The sequence below is a fragment of the Linepithema humile genome, chromosome 2 (assembly GCF_040581485.1).
Source record: "Linepithema humile isolate Giens D197 chromosome 2, Lhum_UNIL_v1.0, whole genome shotgun sequence".
NCBI lineage: Eukaryota > Metazoa > Arthropoda > Insecta > Hymenoptera > Formicidae > Linepithema > Linepithema humile.
Genome location: NC_090129.1, coordinates 34,564,087 through 34,589,296, shown reverse-complemented (window position 1 = coordinate 34,589,296; position 25,210 = coordinate 34,564,087). Strand labels below are relative to the sequence as shown.

General features: G+C 34.0%; 4 protein-coding genes, 1 long non-coding RNA gene and 1 pseudogene across 10 annotated transcripts in view; 2 read left to right on the top strand and 4 right to left on the bottom strand.

The window, feature by feature from the left end:
* Nucleotides 1–10,537, bottom strand: part of LOC136997799 (uncharacterized) — a 35,227-nt gene extending 24,690 nt beyond the window's left edge. The window contains exon 1 of the long non-coding RNA XR_010888443.1: nt 10,350–10,537. This is a non-coding gene — a long non-coding RNA (uncharacterized lncRNA). The remainder of the gene's footprint in view (nt 1–10,349) is intronic.
* Nucleotides 1–17,072, top strand: part of LOC105674910 (M-phase inducer phosphatase-like) — a 56,013-nt gene extending 38,941 nt beyond the window's left edge. For 2 of the 3 annotated variants that reach the window (XM_012371580.2, XM_012371582.2), the window contains exons 4-5: nt 13,132–13,336; nt 14,438–17,072. In XM_012371580.2, coding sequence (XP_012227003.1) covers nt 13,132–13,336; nt 14,438–15,868 — 1,636 coding nt within the window. In that variant the 3' untranslated portion in view covers nt 15,869–17,072. Of the gene's footprint in view, nt 1–11,405; nt 12,195–13,131; nt 13,337–14,437 lie in introns of those variants that run through there. The other variant, XM_012371585.2, reaches the window with a different exon arrangement.
* A 121-nt stretch (nt 17,073–17,193) lies between these two features.
* Nucleotides 17,194–18,898, top strand: LOC105674911 (myosin-9-like). Of its 2 annotated transcripts, none has more exons than XM_067349107.1 (3): nt 17,194–17,582; nt 17,807–18,021; nt 18,228–18,898. In XM_067349107.1, exons 1-3 carry the CDS (start codon nt 17,194–17,196, stop codon nt 18,671–18,673), a joined length of 1,050 nt encoding a protein of 349 aa, XP_067205208.1. In that variant the 3' UTR covers nt 18,674–18,898. The 2 variants fall into 2 exon arrangements, with proteins under 2 accessions (XP_067205208.1, XP_067205207.1); XM_067349106.1 differs by having other exon boundaries at nt 17,194–17,588.
* A 52-nt stretch (nt 18,899–18,950) lies between these two features.
* On the bottom strand, nt 18,951–19,942 carry LOC136997796 (uncharacterized; annotated as a pseudogene).
* A 265-nt stretch (nt 19,943–20,207) lies between these two features.
* On the bottom strand, nt 20,208–23,268 carry Sou (required for meiotic nuclear division 5 protein souji). Of its 3 annotated transcripts, none has more exons than XM_012371357.2 (7): nt 23,077–23,268; nt 22,502–22,785; nt 22,217–22,354; nt 21,837–22,135; nt 21,646–21,748; nt 21,179–21,333; nt 20,208–21,118 (listed from the first exon to the last, which is right to left on the bottom strand). In XM_012371357.2, exons 1-7 carry the CDS (start codon nt 23,240–23,242, stop codon nt 21,037–21,039), a joined length of 1,227 nt encoding a protein of 408 aa, XP_012226780.1. In that variant the 5' UTR covers nt 23,243–23,268; the 3' UTR covers nt 20,208–21,036. The 3 variants fall into 3 exon arrangements, with proteins under 3 accessions (XP_012226780.1, XP_012226781.1, XP_012226782.1); XM_012371358.2 differs by having other exon boundaries at nt 20,208–21,100; nt 23,077–23,266; XM_012371359.2 differs by having other exon boundaries at nt 22,988–23,126.
* Nucleotides 23,269–23,845: 577 nt separating this feature from the next.
* Nucleotides 23,846–25,077, bottom strand: LOC105674909 (V-type proton ATPase subunit e 2-like). The gene is made up of 4 exons (XM_012371579.2): nt 24,807–25,077; nt 24,498–24,545; nt 24,323–24,410; nt 23,846–24,157 (listed from the first exon to the last, which is right to left on the bottom strand). Exons 1-4 carry the CDS (start codon nt 24,911–24,913, stop codon nt 24,137–24,139), a joined length of 264 nt encoding a protein of 87 aa, XP_012227002.1. The 5' UTR covers nt 24,914–25,077; the 3' UTR covers nt 23,846–24,136.
* Between the last annotated feature and the right edge of the window lie 133 nt (nt 25,078–25,210).

Genomic DNA, 25,210 nt, shown 5'->3' with positions numbered 1-25,210 from the left:
ACATTGCTTTTCCAAAAAGTTCTGACGACTAAAATAATTAGAAAATTTTTTAAACAATTATTTTACCCGAAAAACACGCATTTTTGTACATATATGTGATATGCTGGCCGCATATTGATAGTTCTGCTAAAAATTAGACAGTTCTCTTCTAGTTCTGGGCGAGTACATTGCTTTTCCAAAAAGTTCTGACGACTAAAATAATTAGAAAATTTTTAAACAATTATTTTACCCGAAAAACACGCATTTTTTAGTATATGTGTGATATGCTGGCCGTATATTGATAGTTCTGTTAATAATTAAAGAGTTTTCGTGTAGTTCTGGGCAAGTACATTGCTTTTCCAAAGAGTTCTGACGACTAAAATAATTAGAAAATTTTTTAAACAATTAATTTACCCGAAAAACACGCATTTTTGAGCATATGTGTGATATGCTGGCCGCATATTGATAGTTCTGCTAAAAATTAGACAGTTCTCTTCTAGTTCTGGGCGAGTACATTGCTTTTCCAAAGAGTTCTGACGACTAAAATAATTAGAAAATTTTTTAAACAATTATTTTACCCGAAAAACACGCATTTTTGAGCATATGTGTGATATGCTGGCCGTATATTGATAGTTCTGTTAATAATTAAAGAGTTTTCGTGTAGTTCTGGGCAAGTACATTGCTTTTCCAAAAAGTTCTGACGACTAAAATAATTAGAAAATTTTATAAACAATTATTTTACCCGAAAAACACGCATTTTTGTACATATATGTGATATGCTGGCCGCATATTGATAGTTCTGCTAAAAATTAGACAGTTCTCTTCTAGTTCTGGGCGAGTACATTGCTTTTCCAAAAAGTTCTGACGACTAAAATAATTAGAAAATTTTTTAAACAATTATTTTACCCGAAAAACACGCATTTTTGAGCATATGTGTGATATGCTGGCCGTATATTGATAGTTCTGTTAATAATTAAAGAGTTTTCGTGTAGTTCTGGGCAAGTACATTGCTTTTCCAAAAAGTTCTGACGACTAAAATAATTAGAAAATTTTTTAAACAATTATTTTACCCGAAAAACACGCATTTTTGTACATATATGTGATATGCTGGCCGCATATTGATAGTTCTGCTAAAAATTAGACAGTTCTCTTCTAGTTCTGGGCGAGTACATTGCTTTTCCAAAAAGTTCTGACGACTAAAATAATTAGAAAATTTTTTAAACAATTATTTTACCCGAAAAACACGCATTTTTTAGTATATGTGTGATATGCTGGCCGTATATTGATAGTTCTGTTAATAATTAAAGAGTTTTCGTGTAGTTCTGGGCAAGTACATTGCTTTTCCAAAGAGTTCTGACGACTAAAATAATTAGAAAATTTTTTAAACAATTAATTTACCCGAAAAAACACGCATTTTTGAGCATATGTGTGATATGCTGGCCGCATATTGATAGTTCTGCTAAAAATTAGACAGTTCTCTTCTAGTTCTGGGCGAGTACATTGCTTTTCCAAAGAGTTCTGACGACTAAAATAATTAGAAAATTTTTTAAACAATTATTTTACCCGAAAAACACGCATTTTTGAGCATATGTGTGATATGCTGGCCGTATATTGATAGTTCTGTTAATAATTAAAGAGTTTTCGTGTAGTTCTGGGCAAGTACATTGCTTTTCCAAAAAGTTCTGACGACTAAAATAATTAGAAAATTTTTTAAATAATTATTTTACCCGAAAAACACGCATTTTTGAGCATATGTGTGATATGCTGGCCGTATATTGATAGTTCTGTTAATAATTAAAGAGTTTTCGTGTAGTTCTGGGCAAGTACATTGCTTTTCCAAAAAGTTCTGACGACTAAAATAATTAGAAAATTTTTTAAACAATTATTTTACCCGAAAAACACGCATTTTTGTACATATATGTGATATGCTGGCCGCATATTGATAGTTCTGCTAAAAATTAGACAGTTCTCTTCTAGTTCTGGGCGAGTACATTGCTTTTCCAAAAAGTTCTGACGACTAAAATAATTAGAAAATTTTTTAAACAATTATTTTACCCGAAAAACACGCATTTTTTAGTATATGTGTGATATGCTGGCCGTATATTGATAGTTCTGTTAATAATTAAAGAGTTTTCGTGTAGTTCTGGGCAAGTACATTGCTTTTCCAAAAAGTTCTGACGACTAAAATAATTAGAAAATTTTTTAAACAATTAATTTACCCGAAAAACACGCATTTTTGAGCATATGTGTGATATGCTGGCCGCATATTGATAGTTCTGCTAAAAATTAGACAGTTCTCTTCTAGTTCTGGGCGAGTACATTGCTTTTCCAAAGAGTTCTGACGACTAAAATAATTAGAAAATTTTTTAAACAATTATTTTACCCGAAAAACACGCATTTTTGAGCATATGTGTGATATGCTGGCCGTATATTGATAGTTCTGTTAATAATTAAAGAGTTTTCGTGTAGTTCTGGGCAAGTACATTGCTTTTCCAAAAAGTTCTGACGACTAAAATAATTAGAAAATTTTTTAAACAATTATTTTACCCGAAAAACACGCATTTTTGAGCATATGTGTGATATGCTGGCCGTATATTGATAGTTCTGTTAATAATTAAAGAGTTTTCGTGTAGTTCTGGGCAAGTACATTGCTTTTCCAAAAAGTTCTGACGACTAAAATAATTAGAAAATTTTTTAAACAATTATTTTACCCGAAAAACACGCATTTTTGTACATATATGTGATATGCTGGCCGCATATTGATAGTTCTGCTAAAAATTAGACAGTTCTCTTCTAGTTCTGGGCGAGTACATTGCTTTTCCAAAAAGTTCTGACGACTAAAATAATTAGAAAATTTTTTTAAACAATTATTTTACCCGAAAAACACGCATTTTTTAGTATATGTGTGATATGCTGGCCGTATATTGATAGTTCTGTTAATAATTAAAGAGTTTTCGTGTAGTTCTGGGCAAGTACATTGCTTTTCCAAAGAGTTCTGACGACTAAAATAATTAGAAAATTTTTTAAACAATTAATTTACCCGAAAAACACGCATTTTTGAGCATATGTGTGATATGCTGGCCGCATATTGATAGTTCTGCTAAAAATTAAACAGTTCTCTTCTAGTTCTGGGCGAGTACATTGCTTTTCCAAAGAGTTCTGACGACTAAAATAATTAGAAAATTTTTTAAACAATTATTTTACCCGAAAAACACGCATTTTTGAGCATATGTGTGATATGCTGGCCGTATATTGATAGTTCTGTTAATAATTAAAGAGTTTTCGTGTAGTTCTGGGCAAGTACATTGCTTTTCCAAAAAGTTCTGACGACTAAAATAATTAGAAAATTTTTTAAACAATTATTTTACCCGAAAAACACGCATTTTTGTACATATATGTGATATGCTGGCCGCATATTGATAGTTCTGCTAAAAAAATTAGACAGTTCTCTTCTAGTTCTGGGCGAGTACATTGCTTTTCCAAAAAGTTCTGACGACTAAAATAATTAGAAAATTTTTTAAACAATTATTTTACCCGAAAAACACGCATTTTTTAGTATATGTGTGATATGCTGGCCGTATATTGATAGTTCTGTTAATAATTAAAGAGTTTTCGTGTAGTTCTGGGCAAGTACATTGCTTTTCCAAAAGAGTTCTGACGACTAAAATAATTAGAAAATTTTTTAAACAATTAATTTACCCGAAAAACACGCATTTTTTGAGCATATGTGTGATATGCTGGCCGCATATTGATAGTTCTGCTAAAAATTAGACAGTTCTCTTCTAGTTCTGGGCGAGTACATTGCTTTTCCAAAGAGTTCTGACGACTAAAATAATTAGAAAATTTTTTAAACAATTATTTTTACCCGAAAAACACGCATTTTTGAGCATATGTGTGATATGCTGGCCGTATATTGATAGTTCTGTTAATAATTAAAGAGTTTTCGTGTAGTTCTGGGCAAGTACATTGCTTTTCCAAAAAGTTCTGACGACTAAAATAATTAGAAAATTTTTTAAACAATTATTTTACCCGAAAAACACGCATTTTTGAGCATATGTGTGATATGCTGGCCGTATATTGATAGTTCTGTTAATAATTAAAGAGTTTTCGTGTAGTTCTGGGCAAGTACATTGCTTTTCCAAAAAAGTTCTGACGACTAAAATAATTAGAAAATTTTTTAAACAATTATTTTACCCGAAAAACACGCATTTTTGTACATATATGTGATATGCTGGCCGCATATTGATAGTTCTGCTAAAAATTAGACAGTTCTCTTCTAGTTCTGGGCGAGTACATTGCTTTTCCAAAAAGTTCTGACGACTAAAATAATTAGAAAATTTTTTAAACAATTATTTTACCCGAAAAACACGCATTTTTGAGCATATGTGTGATATGCTGGCCGTATATTGATAGTTCTGTTAATAATTAAAGAGTTTTCGTGTAGTTCTGGGCAAGTACATTGCTTTTCCAAAAAGTTCTGACGACTAAAATAATTAGAAAATTTTTTAAACAATTATTTTACCCGAAAAACACGCATTTTTGTACATATATGTGATATGCTGGCCGCATATTGATAGTTCTGCTAAAAATTAGACAGTTCTCTTCTAGTTCTGGGCGAGTACATTGCTTTTCCAAAAAGTTCTGACGACTAAAATAATTAGAAAATTTTTTAAACAATTATTTTACCCGAAAAACACGCATTTTTTAGTATATGTGTGATATGCTGGCCGTATATTGATAGTTCTGTTAATAATTAAAGAGTTTTCGTGTAGTTCTGGGCAAGTACATTGCTTTTCCAAAGAGTTCTGACGACTAAAATAATTAGAAAATTTTTTAAACAATTAATTTACCCGAAAAACACGCATTTTTGAGCATATGTGTGATATGCTGGCCGCATATTGATAGTTCTGCTAAAAATTAGACAGTTCTCTTCTAGTTCTGGGCGAGTACATTGCTTTTCCAAAAAGTTCTGACGACTAAAATAATTAGAAAATTTTTTAAACAATTATTTTACCCGAAAAACACGCATTTTTGAGCATATGTGTGATATGCTGGCCGTATATTGATAGTTCTGTTAATAATTAAAGAGTTTTCGTGTAGTTCTGGGCAAGTACATTGCTTTTCCAAAAAGTTCTGACGACTAAAATAATTAGAAAATTTTTTAAACAATTATTTTACCCGAAAAACACGCATTTTTGTACATATATGTGATATGCTGGCCGCATATTGATAGTTCTGCTAAAAATTAGACAGTTCTCTTCTAGTTCTGGGCGAGTACATTGCTTTTCCAAAAAGTTCTGACGACTAAAATAATTAGAAAATTTTTTAAACAATTATTTTACCCGAAAAACACGCATTTTTTAGTATATGTGTGATATGCTGGCCGTATATTGATAGTTCTGTTAATAATTAAAGAGTTTTCGTGTAGTTCTGGGCAAGTACATTGCTTTTCCAAAGAGTTCTGACGACTAAAATAATTAGAAAATTTTTTAAACAATTAATTTACCCGAAAAACACGCATTTTTGAGCATATGTGTGATATGCTGGCCGCATATTGATAGTTCTGCTAAAAATTAGACAGTTCTCTTCTAGTTCTGGGCGAGTACATTGCTTTTCCAAAGAGTTCTGACGACTAAAATAATTAGAAAATTTTTTAAACAATTATTTTACCCGAAAAACACGCATTTTTGAGCATATGTGTGATATGCTGGCCGTATATTGATAGTTCTGTTAATAATTAAAGAGTTTTCGTGTAGTTCTGGGCAAGTACATTGCTTTTCCAAAAAGTTCTGACGACTAAAATAATTAGAAAATTTTTTAAACAATTATTTTACCCGAAAAACACGCATTTTTGAGCATATGTGTGATATGCTGGCCGTATATTGATAGTTCTGTTAATAATTAAAGAGTTTTCGTGTAGTTCTGGGCAAGTACATTGCTTTTCCAAAAAGTTCTGACGACTAAAATAATTAGAAAATTTTTTAAACAATTATTTTACCCGAAAAACACGCATTTTTGTACATATATGTGATATGCTGGCCGCATATTGATAGTTCTGCTAAAAATTAGACAGTTCTCTTCTAGTTCTGGGCGAGTACATTGCTTTTCCAAAAAGTTCTGACGACTAAAATAATTAGAAAATTTTTTAAACAATTATTTTACCCGAAAAACACGCATTTTTTAGTATATGTGTGATATGCTGGCCGTATATTGATAGTTCTGTTAATAATTAAAGAGTTTTCGTGTAGTTCTGGGCAAGTACATTGCTTTTCCAAAGAGTTCTGACGACTAAAATAATTAGAAAATTTTTTAAACAATTAATTTACCCGAAAAACACGCATTTTTGAGCATATGTGTGATATGCTGGCCGCATATTGATAGTTCTGCTAAAAATTAGACAGTTCTCTTCTAGTTCTGGGCGAGTACATTGCTTTTCCAAAGAGTTCTGACGACTAAAATAATTAGAAAATTTTTTAAACAATTATTTTACCCGAAAAACACGCATTTTTGAGCATATGTGTGATATGCTGGCCGTATATTGATAGTTCTGTTAATAATTAAAGAGTTTTCGTGTAGTTCTGGGCAAGTACATTGCTTTTCCAAAAAGTTCTGACGACTAAAATAATTAGAAAATTTTTTAAACAATTATTTTACCCGAAAAACACGCATTTTTGTACATATATGTGATATGCTGGCCGCATATTGATAGTTCTGCTAAAAATTAGACAGTTCTCTTCTAGTTCTGGGCGAGTACATTGCTTTTCCAAAAAGTTCTGACGACTAAAATAATTAGAAAATTTTTTAAACAATTATTTTACCCGAAAAACACGCATTTTTTAGTATATGTGTGATATGCTGGCCGTATATTGATAGTTCTGTTAATAATTAAAGAGTTTTCGTGTAGTTCTGGGCAAGTACATTGCTTTTCCAAAGAGTTCTGACGACTAAAATAATTGGAAAATTTTTTAAACAATTAATTTACCCGAAAAACACGCATTTTTGAGCATATGTGTGATATGCTGGCCGCATATTGATAGTTCTGCTAAAAATTAGACAGTTCTCTTCTAGTTCTGGGCGAGTACATTGCTTTTCCAAAGAGTTCTGACGACTAAAATAATTAGAAAATTTTTTAAACAATTATTTTACCCGAAAAACACGCATTTTTGAGCATATGTGTGATATGCTGGCCGTATATTGATAGTTCTGTTAATAATTAAAGAGTTTTCGTGTAGTTCTGGGCAAGTACATTGCTTTTCCAAAAAGTTCTGACGACTAAAATAATTAGAAAAATTTTTTAAACAATTATTTTACCCGAAAAACACGCATTTTTGAGCATATGTGTGATATGCTGGCCGTATATTGATAGTTCTGTTAATAATTAAAGAGTTTTCGTGTAGTTCTGGGCAAGTACATTGCTTTTCCAAAAAGTTCTGACGACTAAAATAATTAGAAAATTTTTTAAACAATTATTTTACCCGAAAAACACGCATTTTTGTACATATATGTGATATGCTGGCCGCATATTGATAGTTCTGGCTAAAAATTAGACAGTTCTCTTCTAGTTCTGGGCGAGTACATTGCTTTTCCAAAAAGTTCTGACGACTAAAATAATTAGAAAATTTTTTAAACAATTATTTTACCCGAAAAACACGCATTTTTTAGTATATGTGTGATATGCTGGCCGTATATTGATAGTTCTGTTAATAATTAAAGAGTTTTCGTGTAGTTCTGGGCAAGTACATTGCTTTTCCAAAGAGTTCTGACGACTAAAATAATTAGAAAATTTTTTAAACAATTAATTTACCCGAAAAACACGCATTTTTGAGCATATGTGTGATATGCTGGCCGCATATTGATAGTTCTGCTAAAAATTAGACAGTTCTCTTCTAGTTCTGGGCGAGTACATTGCTTTTCCAAAGAGTTCTGACGACTAAAATAATTAGAAAATTTTTTAAACAATTATTTTACCCGAAAAACACGCATTTTTGAGCATATGTGTGATATGCTGGCCGTATATTGATAGTTCTGTTAATAATTAAAGAGTTTTCGTGTAGTTCTGGGCAAGTACATTGCTTTTCCAAAAAGTTCTGACGACTAAAATAATTAGAAAACTTTTTAAACAATTATTTTACCCGAAAAACACGCATTTTTGTACATATATGTGATATGCTGGCCGCATATTGATAGTTCTGCTAAAAATTAGACAGTTCTCTCTAGTTCTGGGCGAGTACATTGCTTTTCCAAAGAGTTCTGACGACTAAAATAATTAGAAAATTTTTTAAACAATTATTTTACCCGAAAAACACGCATTTTTGAGTATATGTGTGATATGCTGGCCGTATATTGATAGTTCTGTTAATAATTAAAGAGTTTTCGTGTAGTTCTGGGCAAGTACATTGCTTTTCCAAAAAGTTCTGATGACTAAAATAATTAGAAAATTTTTTAAACAATTATTTTACCCGAAAAACACGCATTTTTGTACATATATGTGATATGCTGGCCGCATATTGATAGTTCTGCTAAAAATTAGACAGTTCTCTTCTAGTTCTGGGCGAGTACATTGCTTTTCCAAAAAGTTCTGACGACTAAAATAATTAGAAAATTTTTTAAACAATTATTTTACCCGAAAAACACGCATTTTTGAGCATATGTGTGATATGCTGGCCGTATATTGATAGTTCTGTTAATAATTAAAGAGTTTTCGTGTAGTTCTGGGCAAGTACATTGCTTTTCCAAAAAGTTCTGACGACTAAAATAATTAGAAAATTTTTTAAACAATTATTTTACCCGAAAAACACGCATTTTTGAGCATATGTGTGATATGCTGGCCGTATATTGATAGTTCTGTTAATAATTAAAGAGTTTTCGTGTAGTTCTGGGCAAGTACATTGCTTTTCCAAAAGTTCTGACGACTAAAATAATTAGAAAATTTTTTAAACAATTATTTTACCCGAAAAACACGCATTTTTGAGCATATGTGTGATATGCTGGCCGTATATTGATAGTTCTGTTAATAATTAAAGAGTTTTCGTGTAGTTCTGGGCAAGTACATTGCTTTTCCAAAAAGTTCTGACGACTAAAATAATTAGAAAATTTTTTAAACAATTATTTTACCCGAAAAACACGCATTTTTGAGCATATGTGTGATATGCTGGCCGTATATTGATAGTTCTGTTAATAATTAAAGAGTTTTCGTGTAGTTCTGGGCAAGTACATTGCTTTTCCAAAAAGTTCTGACGACTAAAATAATTAGAAAATTTTTTAAACAATTATTTTACCCGAAAAACACGCATTTTTGAGCATATGTGTGATATGCTGGCCGTATATTGATAGTTCTGTTAATAATTAAAGAGTTTTCGTGTAGTTCTGGGCAAGTACATTGCTTTTCCAAAAAGTTCTGACGACTAAAATAATTAGAAAATTTTTTAAACAATTATTTTACCCGAAAAACACGCATTTTTGAGCATATGTGTGATATGCTGGCCGTATATTGATAGTTCTGTTAATAATTAAAGAGTTTTCGTGTAGTTCTGGGCGAGTACATTGAAAAGCAATGTACTTGCGACAAGAACTCTCTTTTATTTTTGATCTGCTAGAAAATGATCTGCTACGGGAAGTTAGCAGATCATTTTTTCGATTGGTGTTTTTTTGGATAAAATCACCAGAACTATTATTAAAAACTATAAGGAACTATAGAACTCGACTGCATGCGACAAGAACTCTCTTTTATTTTTGATCTGCTGGAAAATGATATGCTAGGTTCACGAACATTAGCACGCGCCTCTTCGCGCGCCTTTACGCGCAAATTTTCTGCAGTTCAGACCGAAATTTTCAATACTGCAAAGTGTGGCTTTTCAAAGTTAAAACAGAGAATCGCGATTGTAGGAGCACAAGAACTATATAATTATTATAAATTAGTGCACGTAAGATGTTTCGGCCGCTATTTCGGATTCTCTTCAGTTTGATAAGATATAAGGAAGAAAGGAAAAAATTTATGCGTAAAGAATATTAACAAATTATATATAAATTTTTATATGTTTAAACTTTAACGTCTATTTTAACACTCAAAGTAACTTTTTTCAATTCTACTTAACCTATAATTTCTATTTTGAACGTGTCGGTGAAAAATTGTTCAGGTACAAAGTAGGTTTATTCTTATGTTAATGAAAAAAACCTATTGCAATTCTCTAAAGTAGCTGAATATAGAAAGATTGAAATCGAAAGTAGCAGCAAAATTTCGACTCGAAAAATATTTTAGATTCAGATACTGGCTACACGCATTTGTGGAAAATTTCTGAACTCATATTCTAGAAATATCTCAAACACGTGTTTGAGGTACCCGTTTTTCCGGAACAAAATTTTTTATTTACCTTGTTTCACCAACTTAACGATCGAGAAACCAATTTTCCAAAAAAATAGATAACATTGAGAATCTCAGCTTTTTTTCTCTATTTTTTTTATTGGAAAATGAATAACACTTTTCACTAGGCATCACTACATTTACATAGCAAAAACCATCCCTTACACAGACATCCCTTTGCACCGAACACAACTGCTTCACGTATGCAGCGGAAGTTCGTGTCGTCTGTGTTTATACCTGGACTTACAGTTTCTCGCATTTAGTGGAAAAAATTGACCAATCAGTCTTACTGTTCGCACGAAATACTTACGTAGTGAAAACTGATTGGCTTCTTTCTGTATGCGTAGAAACCACATGTATTTTTTTTTCTTTTTGCTTTTTCTCGTACACAAAGGTTACAGATTTAGAAAGATTAATTTCTTGCGGGATAATAAAAATTGCAACGTATCCAAATAAAGTGAAGAAAATGCAGGTAGATGATTATTTTTCTTGCTAGTAACTCAGTTGGTGAAATCAGTTAAAGGTGTGCTTACAAATTTATCCACAGAAATTGGGAAGAAAGACTTTTACCTGCACTTTTGTTCGCATTTTATTGGATTTTACAGGTTAACAGAAATGCAGTTGAGCAAAATAGGATCGCACAAGACGTGCATATAACACTTTTGATAAAATGCTGTAAAATAATGATAATTAGCTAATGATCATGAAATAATAAGATAAGAAGCATTTGATAATCTGCTTTTTAGATTCTTAACAAGCAGAACGGCACACGTTTATGATGTACTATATATTGCAACACGTCACAAAATAGTATATAAATAAATATTCTTAAACGCAAAATTACGGTCGTCGTAGAACTTTGTCTGATTGAGATTAATAAGTGTTTAGAAAATAAAGTTTTTTAACAATATTTTTTATGACAATTAAATAGTGTACATCTTATAAAACGAGTTACAATAATTGAAAATAATTATTAACAAGCATACAGAATTAATACCTCGGCGCCTTTCGCGTGGAATTTAGCGTAAAACATATGTGGGCGATAAAGTTCCTACTATACATTCGAGAAACTGTTTCCACTCCCATTTAAGGAGCAGATAAGATAAGAAGGCATTGTCAGCAAACCGCGTCAAAACAGGGATCTGTGTGTCCGGTCCGCAAACGATGGCTAAGCGAAGATACGAAAATCGGTTTCCGCTCCTCCAAGGTGTTAATGAATATAGCGTGTCCGAAAGAAATATATTACAACATTACTGATTAAAGACGGCGAGGATCGAGTCGGTGCTCTTTCGCGCGAGGGGGAAAAAAGACCGACGCGAAAGCCACTAGAGGAAACGAGGGCGCGCGATCAACGAGGCTCGAGTCCCCAACGTACACGTGTAGATAATCTGCACATATGTGCACTTGCGCACGGAAGTTCCAGTGCATACGAGCGGCCCCCCATAGCGGTCGTCCCTCTAAATAGGTTGCCCACCACACTCTGCCCTTAAATTCAAGCGAGCCCTTTCACTCCTGCCATTGGCCGAGTGTAACCCTCACCAACGCACCGCGTTCCCACTATCGTCCTGCATCCCTACTGCCGTCCGACTACGATCCGTATAAGATCCACGTTAGCAGGCGACTCAAGCAGTCCGTATTGCGCGTTCGGACGATGTGCTAGTCTGCATGGGAGCCTCGTCGGTCGTTCGTTCGTCGTTGAAAGAAAAAAGAAAATCACTCTTGACTGAAAATATACAAATTCGACTTGTCAGAAGTCATTGGCGATCATGGACGTTGTTCGTGCTAAGTTGACAAAGTCGATCCTCGAGTACCCTAAGACACCTTTGAAAAGTAACATTGAAGAATCTATGATAAGGTATGCCCGATGGGCTATCCAGTGATGTGTATTAGTTATAATTGGCTGAATTGTAACTGGCCACTCGATCGAACACTTGCTTGTATCGAAATCATATAGAGTTTATGATTGCATTATTAATTCTGAACAATTGTGTTCGAACGAATTAGTGAAAAAATATTAAAGTGAATGCTGCAGTCTTACAAGCATTGCAGATAAATGATTTGAAAATGAATAAATTAACGATGCTATGAACTGCTTGTAGCGTATCGTAGACTATTAGCAGCTTAACTGAAGCGTGTTTAATTAAAAAGTGCTTAACTGAGAGTGTTGAATTGAGAAGTGATTGATTAGCGTGACTGATCTAAAAGTTATAAAGAAATAGCGTACTTAAAGACGAGTAATCACTTGGTTTTATTGATATAAATTTGCGCGCCAAACGCATGCTTTCACGCTATATTGATTGGCTGGCTTACACGTGCCGTCTACGTTGAAAGTACACGCTCCGTTTCTGCTGAACGTTATTGACGTTTACGCGCCAAAATTCCTGAGAACAACAAATGATGTTGAGTGATAAATTGAATTTGACAAATCAACATTTGTCTCACAATTTCGAATGGATTGTAATTGATTACAAATTATTCAAAAAAAAAAAAAAAAAAAAAAAAAGAAGAAAAAGAAATGTCCATTTGCAATTATATTAGTGCAATTTTATTAGTTCTTGAAAATGTATTTATGTGATTTTTCCAAAGAAAATCGAGACGATTTTTTTATTCATGATTCGTGGACAGAATCATTGTTAATATTCTTTTTACTTGTGAGACTTCCCATTAATGAAATGAGGAAACATTTTAGAAGGTTAAATCAAATGTGTATATATTTTTATTTTTTTCAATATCCGATGCTATTAATTTTATTACTTTATAGAGATCTAATTCGCTTATTTATTTGCTTGCAGTTTCGCAGATGCTGCTTTAAAGGCTACTTGTGCACTCGATATGACGGAAGTTGACATTACTATGCCAAAAGAGAATTTTTCAAATATACGCATCTTCAACAAGGAATTAAACCATAATGTACTGCGAAACTCCTTACTCGGAGAATATGAACACGACAAAGAGAATGACGGTGCAACCAACGACTTGTATATTCCTACTCCGAAGGTAAAAATACATTTCTCACTATTTTAAAGAAATTTATTTACAACAAGATAATAATTTCCATTTTATTGTGAAGTAAACTTTCAAATGTTGCACACAACTTTTTTTTAAAGCCCTATTAAGATTAGAGAAAAATAAGATAATATATAATATATTTGTTCTTCGATAAAATATACAGGCATTATATTTTTTAAAAATAAGCAAGCTTAGTTGCAATTTTTTTTCAATGTAAAGCATAGAAAATCTAACAACAAAAAACAGATTTAAAAAATTACAAAAATTAACTCGTGATATCAAACGATCGATATCTAGCTTCAATATTTCTTCCTTGATTACGGACATCCGTGACTGCGTGATCGGGCGAGATTTCTACGCGTTCCATACATATTCAATTCCGGATATTGTACGCGCATTTCGAGCCAGATAACGTCTTTTCCGCGATTAGGCCAAACAACAGATCCGGCACGCGTGTGCAGCTGTCGCTTATCACGACAAGATACATTGATTTTAACGGCGACGATTTACATTAAATATTCGATCGCAGATAGCGGTTTGCGGTGCATTTTATTACGAGAAAAAATTTATCTCCCCTCGCAAAGATCTTTGATTTTTTCACAATACATGCGACACCTTGTGTGTGTCCGATTGTGTTACCGGTGACCCGATCGGCTACCTGCTGTGCGACTTCATTGTTCTCCTTTTCATTATTTTACGATACGTGCAAAATTGTAAATTTTTGCTGTCTGGAATTTTCTGTCGTTTCTTATGTGCGGAATTCGACGTCAAAAATGCCATTTAAAATTTTTGAGAAAATAAAAGAGAAATGTGCTAAAAGTAATAATTTAAAGCCACATCTAGTTAAATGTTATTCCGAAAGAAAATAAAATGTTGTCTTTAGTAAGCGTCGTGTTATTTTAAAGCGTTAATTATACTTAAAAAAATAAACGAAAACTATTAGAAAAAAGAATTAATGTAATGACACAATTATTTCTACGTGACACACTCCGGATACTCGAATGGAATTAATGTCACTCTCCATTATACATTATAATTAATAAAACAAAGTTGCGAAATTTTGAAATAATAGAAAATACTCCCTTTCAGACACGATGTAAGAAGGTACGCTGTCCTTTGGAGAACTGCGAGCTCAACATCTATGACAATAGCCACGGAACAAGTCCGATCCTTAACAAGCGGCGCGCATTTCGCGTCGGTGCCGCGATCCAACGTATGTCCACGGATTCGCAACACAATTCCGAACTAGTGATGCGACCTCTTACTTCCCCTGCTGCCTTCCCCTCCGGTCTAAAGTCCCAGAAAATAAACTTCATGCGCAGCCTGTCATCGGGATATGAAAGTATGGACGATGTGAACGACTTGATGAACGAGCTCATCGACATGGAATCCGTAGACGACAAACCGCAGCTGCCGACCGACATCTCCAAGCTGCTGTCCGGCGACATCGTCGCGCCGGAGACGTCGATGGACTGCGACGTCTCGACGACCCCCAGTTACTCCCGATCGGACTTTCAGGCTAAAGTCAAGTGGCTGAACAACACGCCGTCGCTGTCGAAGATCCGCACCTGTCTGTTTCGCTCGCCGACGACGACCTGCTCGCCGAGGACAATAACGAGGAGGTACAGTTACGACGAGAAATCGCCGATGGGCTACCGCCTCGAGGCGGATATCTCGCCGCAGACGACTAGAGCCTACAAACGGACGTCGGACGAGATGCCAGCGGACGAGTCGATACTGAAGAAGTCGCGCAACAATTTCTATTTGAACGCGTTGGCGCGCACGTCGCCGACGTCGGCGAACACGAACGCGTTGGCGCGCTCGAAGATCGTTTTGCAGCGAAGCCTGTCGGAAACTGAGACGCACGCGAACATCAAGTGGGCGATTCACCGCAGCGCAACGGACTCCGATCTCATCGGCGACTTCAGCAAGCCGTGCTCGCTGCCGATCACGATCGGTCACCATCCGGACCTCAAGGTCATAACGTCCGACACGCTCGCGGCGTTGTTGCGCGGCGAGTTCGACGACCGCGTCCACTCTTACAGGATCATCGACTGCCGATATCCGTACGAGTACGAGGGCGGTCACATCGCGGGGGCGCTGAATCTCTACAACATGGATCTCATCGAGCGGACCCTACTCGAGCCGCTGACCACCGCTGTCCCGAAAATCCTGCCGGACGTCACCAAACGCAACGTGCTCGTGTTCCACTGCGAGTTCTCTTGGGAGCGCGGTCCGAGTCTGTCGCGGTTCCTGCGCAGACTCGATCGCGAGCGCAACAAAGAGTATTACCCGGCGCTGCACTATCCGGAGATCTACCTGCTGCACGGCGGCTACGAGAAGTTTTACAGCGAGCAGAAGGACTTCTGCTTGCCGCAGAATTACAAGCCGATGAGGCATCCCGATCACGAGGACGAGTTCAAGTTCTTCCGCAGCAAGAGCAAGAGCTGGCAGGGAGACAAGGCCAAGGGGATCGGTCAGACAGTGGTGCGAACGAATCTCAAGCGTTTGGGCCTCTAAACGGACACTGGTCGTTCTTCATCTACGTTTGATCTACCGCCTAAGGGTTTATCTGCTCGTGTCAACATTGTCATACTAGTCTTATTATACAAGAAATAAAACGTTGAACGTTCGCGAATGATCGATAATTAAAATACGCGCGCCACGCGCGTCGGTTAGGTGCAAACGACGTAAAGAAACTACTCTTCTTTTATTTTTTTTCGGTCGCTCTTCGCGCTACCGGTGTGACTGACTCGGGGACTTCTCCATGAGTATCTTGTACATGATGTAAATGTTTCTGAATATTTAGATTCTAGTCGATCTTAATACAAGAGTATTATACTTATTTTATAGGTTTAGAAACGCTTAGTGTGGTCACTAAGATCGATTAGAATCTATGTCATAATTTCGATGATGATCAGCGATAGGCTATGATATTTCGTCGGCCTGCTACGCAGTCAGATCGAGAATTTTGTATATAAATATCACAAATCAGGCAGATCATATAATTTAGGCCGTTTCTTTAATTAAGTACAATAAAACATTGCAATTTCTCCGCGTGTCGACCCAAGAAATAGCAGGCTAATCGAATGGGCGTACTGTCGTGAGGATGGACATGTTACAAATTTTTTTCCCACATGTTTTTATGACACCTCGAACGGTCATTGTGTACATACGACATTCGCCAAGACTTCAACGGCTCAACTACGTCGATCTGTCTCTCCGCGTTGCTTTGTCAATTTCTTTAAAGCAAGCGCTTAGGATCGACGCTGTGAATAGCACAAAGTGTTGTCAATTTATCGTTGCAATTATTATTGATTAATTGGTACAAAATGTATTATTAATGTGAAAGATCAATCCTTAAATACTTGTGTGGTATCAAATGTGACTCGATTGGTATTTTATTTAGTTTTTTGTTTTCTTGTGAAGAAGATTGTTGATAGAGCTAGTCTCGTGTGATCCGAAGAGAATTTTTAAGAAAATTCTTCAATTTTTACCTGATAAGAAACCTGTCTCTCTCGGACTTGAAAGAGAGAATTACTCGCCACATGAGTGCTTAAGAATTAATCGATAACACGTATTAGTGATTTCACGGTCAAAGTAGAAATAATGCAGATACTGCTAAATGTGCAAATTTTTTGTTGTTACATTGTAAAAATTATTTTTACGTTACATAGATAAATATATACGTCATGCAATATATAAATACAATGCATTTTCTACATTTTAATGAATTTTTATTTATAAGTTAATTTAGTTCAATCAAAAGCATTGCCGATCGCAGAAAAAAAATCGCATTTATATTATATATACATATTTTACTTCTCGAAGACAAAACAGGATCTATGCAATTTATCCCTGATATCAGTTTCTACCAAGATTTTTTATTCATCTGTGATATCTCTCGTCGGATTTTCTATTCAATTCTAAAGACAAATATAACGGAAAATATAACGGCGATGGACGACAAGTGTATCCCTTCGGCTGAAGAAATGCTTGTCGCCACGAACGATTCGCCTCGATATTCAGAGTCGCCAAATAGCAAAATTCTCAAATGTTACTCGGAAAAATGCAGTAATGTGCAAAACGAAGAAAGTGTACAAAACCTGATCGATCATGAGAATATATCCATGATTTGCATCCAGACGTCGGATGAGGACGACGCATCTAGACGTCTGGAAAACCAATTTCAACTTGTGACAGATCTAGACTCGTCCATCGATCGTGAAAAAGAGTCTGCGTATTGTATTTCTGCTATAAAAATTTAAATATCGGAAAGAATATTTTCGATTTTTTTTATAAATTACAATCGACTTTTTCTTAGCTAAAGTCGCGTTTTGTCAATATGGAAAAAAACTTGCGGACTAAAAATATTTAAGCGAAAATGCAAAATGCGATACCGGAATTTTAGTTGTTAAACTTTCTTCGCAATTTTCATGTAAAATTATTATTTCACAGAGCTATTCTTCACGAACGCGCTCGGAAACTCTGCTCAGAGATGACGGGTCTTCGGGAAAAACTGAACAAAGAGTTGGCTCTTTGGAAAAAAGAGAAGGAGGAGTTTCAGCTTTTACGTGAAAGAAACGATGTCCTCGCATTCGAGGAGGCAACTGCAGCGGCGAGAGCTGCAGCCGCAGCTTATGCCATCGAGTCACCGCTTTCAAATGATTTAAGTAATAATCATTAATGTGTCAGTTTCTTAATTAGTAACGCTTTTACATTTGTCGATTTATACTTTCGCCCGGTTTCGCAAAACATCGGCGAATCAGACTTCGTTTTGGGAAATTCCAAATCGTTATCAATTGAAGTAAATTTTAGAAAGTTATAAGAATTTAAAGGATTGAAAGAATATGCAATCACTCGTGGCGAACTCGCGTAGGTAGCATTGTGGACATTACATCGGAGCATAACATCACGGATCTCGCGATACTCGAGTACGAGAAAAATCTCGCCAAGTATCAAGATCCGCATTCTTTGGAGCAAGCCGAGCAACGTTACAATTTGTACAAGCGTGCACTCGCCGACGCTTACAAGCAGAAATTGTCGGAGGTCGAACGTCTCTGCAACGAGGAAATGGAAAATATACGCCGAAGCGCGAACTGCTTGCAGCCGTTTAAAGAGATCGCGTCGCAATGGTCCAGCGATGAGAACGATCACGGTGACATGCAACGCGGCTGCAATGAACAATTCAACGTGGAACAATTTAAAGTCGTCGAAACAAATTTCAGCAACGATTGGTGTGCGTATGGAAAAATCGACAACGAAGTCAACATGGCTCCAGAAATTTTATCCTCTCGATTTAAGCGAGAGGAGACGAAAACGTAAACAATTTCTGTAGGCACAATCGTATTCAGATTCGTATAAATTTTGGCTCGCTGTCCGGAGTTTTTCTACAAACGTGTATTTTGCAATACTCGTTCAATAGTGTGCAATATAAATAATTGTTATATACTTTTTTACTTTTTATCTTTGCAAAATAAAAACAAAATCTGGATGTAGTAAACGCAAAATAATTTGATTGTACAATTAATATAATTTAATTATATGTGAGACTTGTAGTAAAATATTATTTTGCGATTGAATTATTTGATCTTCCAGTTAATTAATTCTTCACAGTGTTATCAGATTTCACATTTTTCACGGAAATAGAAATATCATCATGCGTTTCAGACGACAGTCGGATGCAGTCTTGCTTAGCACGAAGATGTATGTCTTTGGCACGAGACTTGGCTTCTTCTAATAAAACTTTGTTCGATTCAATACGCTTCGCTACTGCGGCTAGTTGTATCTAAACCAGCGGATAATTAAAAATAAATTTGTTGAAATTGATAAGCCTAAACACATAATGTTACGTGTGAAATTTTATTTAAAAACTCGATTCTATATATGATTTTCAATAAGTCTGATCACTTACGTCGATTTCTGTAGGCTTTTTTGCATTTATCGATGAGCGATTGTCATTAGCGAATTCTTTGGAGATATTCGCTAGAAATGAGAACGGCTGCTGCGTGTTTTCTGTGATTCTACGTAGAAAAGTTTGTAGTTTCTCGGAAGATATTCCATCCATGTCGGTATAAAGGCGTCCATTTTTTTAAATCACTCTTCGTGATTCCTTCTTGAATCAATTTATCGGCAACATTTTGTTTCGCACTTTCGTCAATGCATAATTGACCGATCATACGAGGCAAAGCTTTGACGGGATCATTTTTCTCATCGCGAATAAACTCATTTTTGCTATCAATTCGGCGCCTCGCCGATTGTAGCGGCGGTAAAAACGCCGATGTAGATTTCGCTTGTGACGAACAGAATTTATTTTATAAATCAATTTTTTCGTGTATATTTTTATCTTATACTATTTGCTTTTATTTTTTTAATCAAAATAAACTGACAAAAATATATAGCAGCTTACCTGTAGAATTGCTCATGTTACCAAAGATTCTATTTATTAAAGTTATATTTGAAAAACTATACGTAAATTATGTAACTTTTTTACAATAAAAAAACAAGGAGCCGGAAATATTTTCTCCACGTTTCTCCAATCCGAGTTCAGTAAACAAATAAAGTTCCCGAAGTCGAATGAATGATATGGTTATCGTCTCGTCACTGTAATGCGCATTCTCGTACTTTTGTTTGATCGATTTTAATCATTACATGCATGGAGGTACTAATTAATTAAAAATTTCCTCTTTTTCTACTTCTTTCAAATTTCAATTAATTATTACACAGGATTTCAATATCACTTTTTATTTTTATTTTAATATATTTTTTCTCTCTTTCTATATTTTTTCATCAGAATTGTCAAATATCATAAATTTTAATGTTAGGAAATATGAAATAGATGTATAGAAACATATACATATATATATAAAATGATCATTTATCTTATATAATCAAGCTAGTACATATAATTAAAATAAACAAGGAAATATACGAAGTTCTTGTAACAAACATGTTAGGTGTGTTACGCGTACAGATTCATGGCTCCCAAGTTGTCACTCAAGCATACAACAAAGCTGAAGTCATTAATAAATCTAGGGTAAATATATAAATCGTCTACTAACTATATAACTTCATAATTACAACTATCCCAAAAACAATAAAGCTATCACAGTTCCTTTATTTTTTTTTTTAATTTTAAAAGTTGGGACCAATTAAGAAAAGAAAGAATTGTATTTGGAGGATTTGTGACCAAATTCGGAATAGAATTCTATTTATAATTTTATATGTACTTCCCCTCTGTAATACGGACATTTGAAAAATTAGAATATATATATATTTAAATTATATATTAATATACATATATTTTAATTTTCCAATTTTTCAATTTTCAATTTTCCGTCACGTAAAATTATAAGTAGATTTTATTTAGAATTCTGGCGTGAATTACAAATCTGAGACGAGCTTTAAAGTGATGCAATTAACAATTTTAAATGTAACTTGTTAAAAACAACGTAATAAACAAAAATATTATTGCACAATCAAATTCTTGACGACAAATGTGTAATATGAATTTTGACAATTCTTCGATCATTGCATATAATTATGTGTATTATTCTTTTCCATTCAATATAATCCATTACAAAGAAACTGCAAAACTAATTTTCTTATTTTCTTACATGTGTATAATTTCTATACACACATATATATATATGTATATATTACTATATGCGTACGTGATATATCACAGCTTAAAAGTAAATAAGTCTTGCATCTTCGGGATTCTGTTCCACTGGACAGTAAGGGCATTTCAACCTGGAAACAAATTGATTTCTTTTAAAAAGTGACTTTAGTGCTGGTGTACCTTAACTCCGCCGCACATGAAAGACTTACTTATTCGCGCTAGTGAGTTTGTTCAATGCGTCTCGGGAAATGACGTGACCACAAACTAACTTCATCGGCGGATTGTTCTCTGTGCTTTGTTGCCTAAGAATGGGACAAGCAAAGACTGAATGATAACGACTTTGCTTTCCCAAGTCAATTTCGATCTGCGGAAGATGTATACAATTTTTTTTAAATACCTTAATTAGTGTATGTATGCTTGTGCATAATTTCTATATGATTATGTGTTTCTTGATCTAGTATCAAGGATAGCAATTGCCAATGTTTACAAACAATGCTTTACATCTAATGTACATCGAAATTTTATCACAAGAACAAAGTATGAACGTAGAGCGCGATGAAAAAAATTAGAGAGAATGATCAAGCTGTGAATAAAGTTTTTACTAAAAGCATTAATACCAGATCAATCTATCACTAAAATTCAGATCGCAAAGTGCAAAAATGTATATCCAACTTACAGGTAATTCATCTTTACCATTCCAGATGCCAGTTACTTGTCTCTGTTGCATGACTTGTTTAATGTTTAACAGCGCAGGGAGCGCGGTGCATCCTGCATTGATACTGCAATTGAACAAATTCAATTGAGTATTTGTGAATTGCGTTTCAGTTAACTTCTTTTTTATTCCAAGCAAACGAAAAACACAAGTACCAAACAGAAAGGGGGCTGTCAACGCTTAAGCCCAATAACGTGCATGCTTCCTTGGTGAAAACGTCATGTATTTCGAGCCATAAAGTTGGATCTAATAAGTGACTGTAAGGGGACGATTGAATTCCATGTGGCAAGTAAAGCAACGTTCCCATTAAAGATTGTACTTCTTTCTCGTAACGTCCGACAAACTGTGTGAGATTTTGACGAGCATATAGTATCGCTTCCCTTTGTTTGCTAGGACCTTGTTGAACTAATCTTATAAAATGTAATCTGTGTAATTTAAACTCGAGAGAAGAATTCTAGAAAAAAATTAGGTATATAATATTGCATATATGTGAATAATATGAAATAACTTGCACATTTTTATGAGTTAAGAATACCTGTGCCAAAAGTGCTTCTCTATGTTTTTTAGCCCACTCTAACGCTGGTTCGAGATTTTTCTGTTTTAAACAATCTAGTATATAGTTTAATTCTGTGAAAGGTTCTTTTCTACCCTCGTCAGTTTTAATTCCTGCTTCCTGAAAATGATTATAGTACGATGGGCATAATAGTTCAGTTTGTAATAGTACATTGTATATGTTAAGTTATAAATTGCACTTAAATATATAACAACTTTGTATTCGGTAGATTTTATGAAATACAAAAATTTTGTAGGAGAAACTTACTGCTGCTAATTCATCAGCAATGTCTAACATTCCTTGACGATAAAAATGTTGACAAATTACTTGATTCAGAAGATGAGATTTCTCGGGTCCAGAAAATACATCTTCTCTGCTAGTACTTGCAAAATCGGCAATGAAATTTCTATCTATTGCCTTACCCACTTTGGATACTGTACTATGCAAATCACGATGATCCGTTGCCAATCTTTGTACAGTATCACGTACTTTTGTCATCGCTTGTTTTAACACTTGAACTTGACTAGTTGTTAATTCCTGATTAGATGGTGCTAATAAAAGGAAAACGAATGAGTTTTTTTAGAATACATATCCAAATACTTGTATTGTGCGCCAATAGCTTTGTGTATTGGTTAGAATACTTCCAAAATAACTACACACTATAAACACATATATTAATAAATAAAGATCTATCTATCAAAAAGTTAATTTAATCAATTATAAATATAAAAAAATATAAGCCCTCTGACTCACGAAATTTGTCTACTAAACATTTCAAAGATCAAGATCAAAGACGGACGTCTCGAACAAGTTTTACAATTCCGTTAATCCATCTTGTTTACCTTCTTCTAGATCTTTTTTCAAGGATTGAATATGATTTATTAAATCACGTAACACTGTCTCAGCATGTTCATTTATAGCACCAAATTTCGATAAAACTTTGTCCACTTCACGTTCAACAGCATTACAGGCCTCCATTATTATTGTGTTATTTCTGATGATTGACATTTCCACAGATTGCGATTTTAGCGACTGTGGCGGTTCATAGCGGATTAATTGAAACTAAAAGAATTGTCTGAGTAGATATTGAGATGCACTACTAGAAACGCCTAATCGCGTCAAAATGAAAGAGCATAATACTCTAACATATATTATATATATAACATATTATATGTATAATAAATATAAGGACGTCTAAAAAGACGTCCAAAAAACATCCTAAATAAGATATCTTAGGACGTCCTAAAAATGAAATCCTAAGCTCCTATGAAATAAAATAATTCCAAAAATTGCTTTTCCTAATATTTAATATTTATTTTTATTCCCAATATTTTCTATTATGCGTTTTTGTTACAAAATTCAAAATGTTAGCCAATTGTTAAAGAAATTTAAAAAATGTCTTTTTTAAGACGTTTTCAGGACGACCTAAAAAAATTTGCTAAAATTGAGCAAGTAATACGAGTCAACAATAACGATTTGATGCAAAATTATACTACGGAAAAGATGGTTAATATATTTAATTTTAATTATTTCTTTTTTTTTGGAACATCAATGAAAGACTTACTTTATAACAGAATTGAGATGTTTTTTAATTACAATAATACCATTAGATAAACAGTATTAATACACATACTTTAATGGTATGCATCTATCATACAGACAGTTATAAATATATATGGAAATTTTTACATTTTGAGTAATAATAAGATATTTTACATAAAATTTTCAATAATTACAACTGAATTATAATCATACATTCATAACATTATATTTAAAGTAATTATATTTTACACTATTTTTATAATTATACATCTGTAGAAATTATATACGTCACTGAACAGATGTATTTAAAATTAAAAGTTTCCATTCAGTATTCATACATATATTAGAATGTTCAGCAAATTATCCGGTAAGAAGATTGCCCTGAAAAAAAGTAACACATGAATTTAATTTCTAAACAATATATACGATGTATAACTATTCTTTAAGTTTTTTAATGTGGTTTCTTTATGATAATAATAAATTAATTTAGTTGATCAAATTATAACGTAATAATAACTATTTTCATTTCCAATATTAATCACTTACCCATTCTCGAGCCATAACTGCCACTGTTACATTATCTAACTTTGGTCCAATCAATGGATTCATCTGTGCCATGTAGCAACATAACCAGCTATTAACAAATTTACATTATATTAATATACAAATTAAGATATTAGAGTGTTGAATATGTGTAGAATAAAGAAGATTATATACTTACAACAACCAACACGTGAAACCCGTCAGTATCAACAAAACTTGCATTATCCTGTGAAAATATATTCATACACTTAAAACAAGATCACAAATAGCTTTAGCAAATACTGTTTTGTCTCAAGCGTCCTAAAATTTATTGAAATATTCTATTTTATTCTATTCTACTTAAAAAATATCATACTTTTGTTATTGTCAAATTAGGAGGATTCCAACATCACAAGACATTTATGTAAATCATAATTGATAATTTAAGAAAATTTATCAATAAAACTGCAGCGATACAAAACAGATAAAGACATTAAAACCTACATACCCACGGTTTGGTCCCTTGGGAACGAAAAGTGGTAAGGCTATTCCTAAGAACAATACAACACCCCAGAGGAGCGTGAAAGCTATTACAGGTAATGCAGATGCGCCCATTTTTTTATTTTTATTATATTCTCTCTTCAAATTCACAAATAAACACAAAACTAAGGAACCATTCACGTTATCGCGCACGAATTGCTGTGAGCCGTCGAAAAACTGGGAGGATCACATGAGAGTACCTTCGCCTGATTCACGTGACATATCGATTCGACTCAACCTCTTCTAAAAGAACCGCTGGCCGGTTCTCATATAATTATCCTTCCTGCAATGGATCACGTGAGAAATGTACCGTACATTTGCAAACTGGACGTAAAATCTGCAGGGAATTTCTTTTTTCATATTGGTAATTCT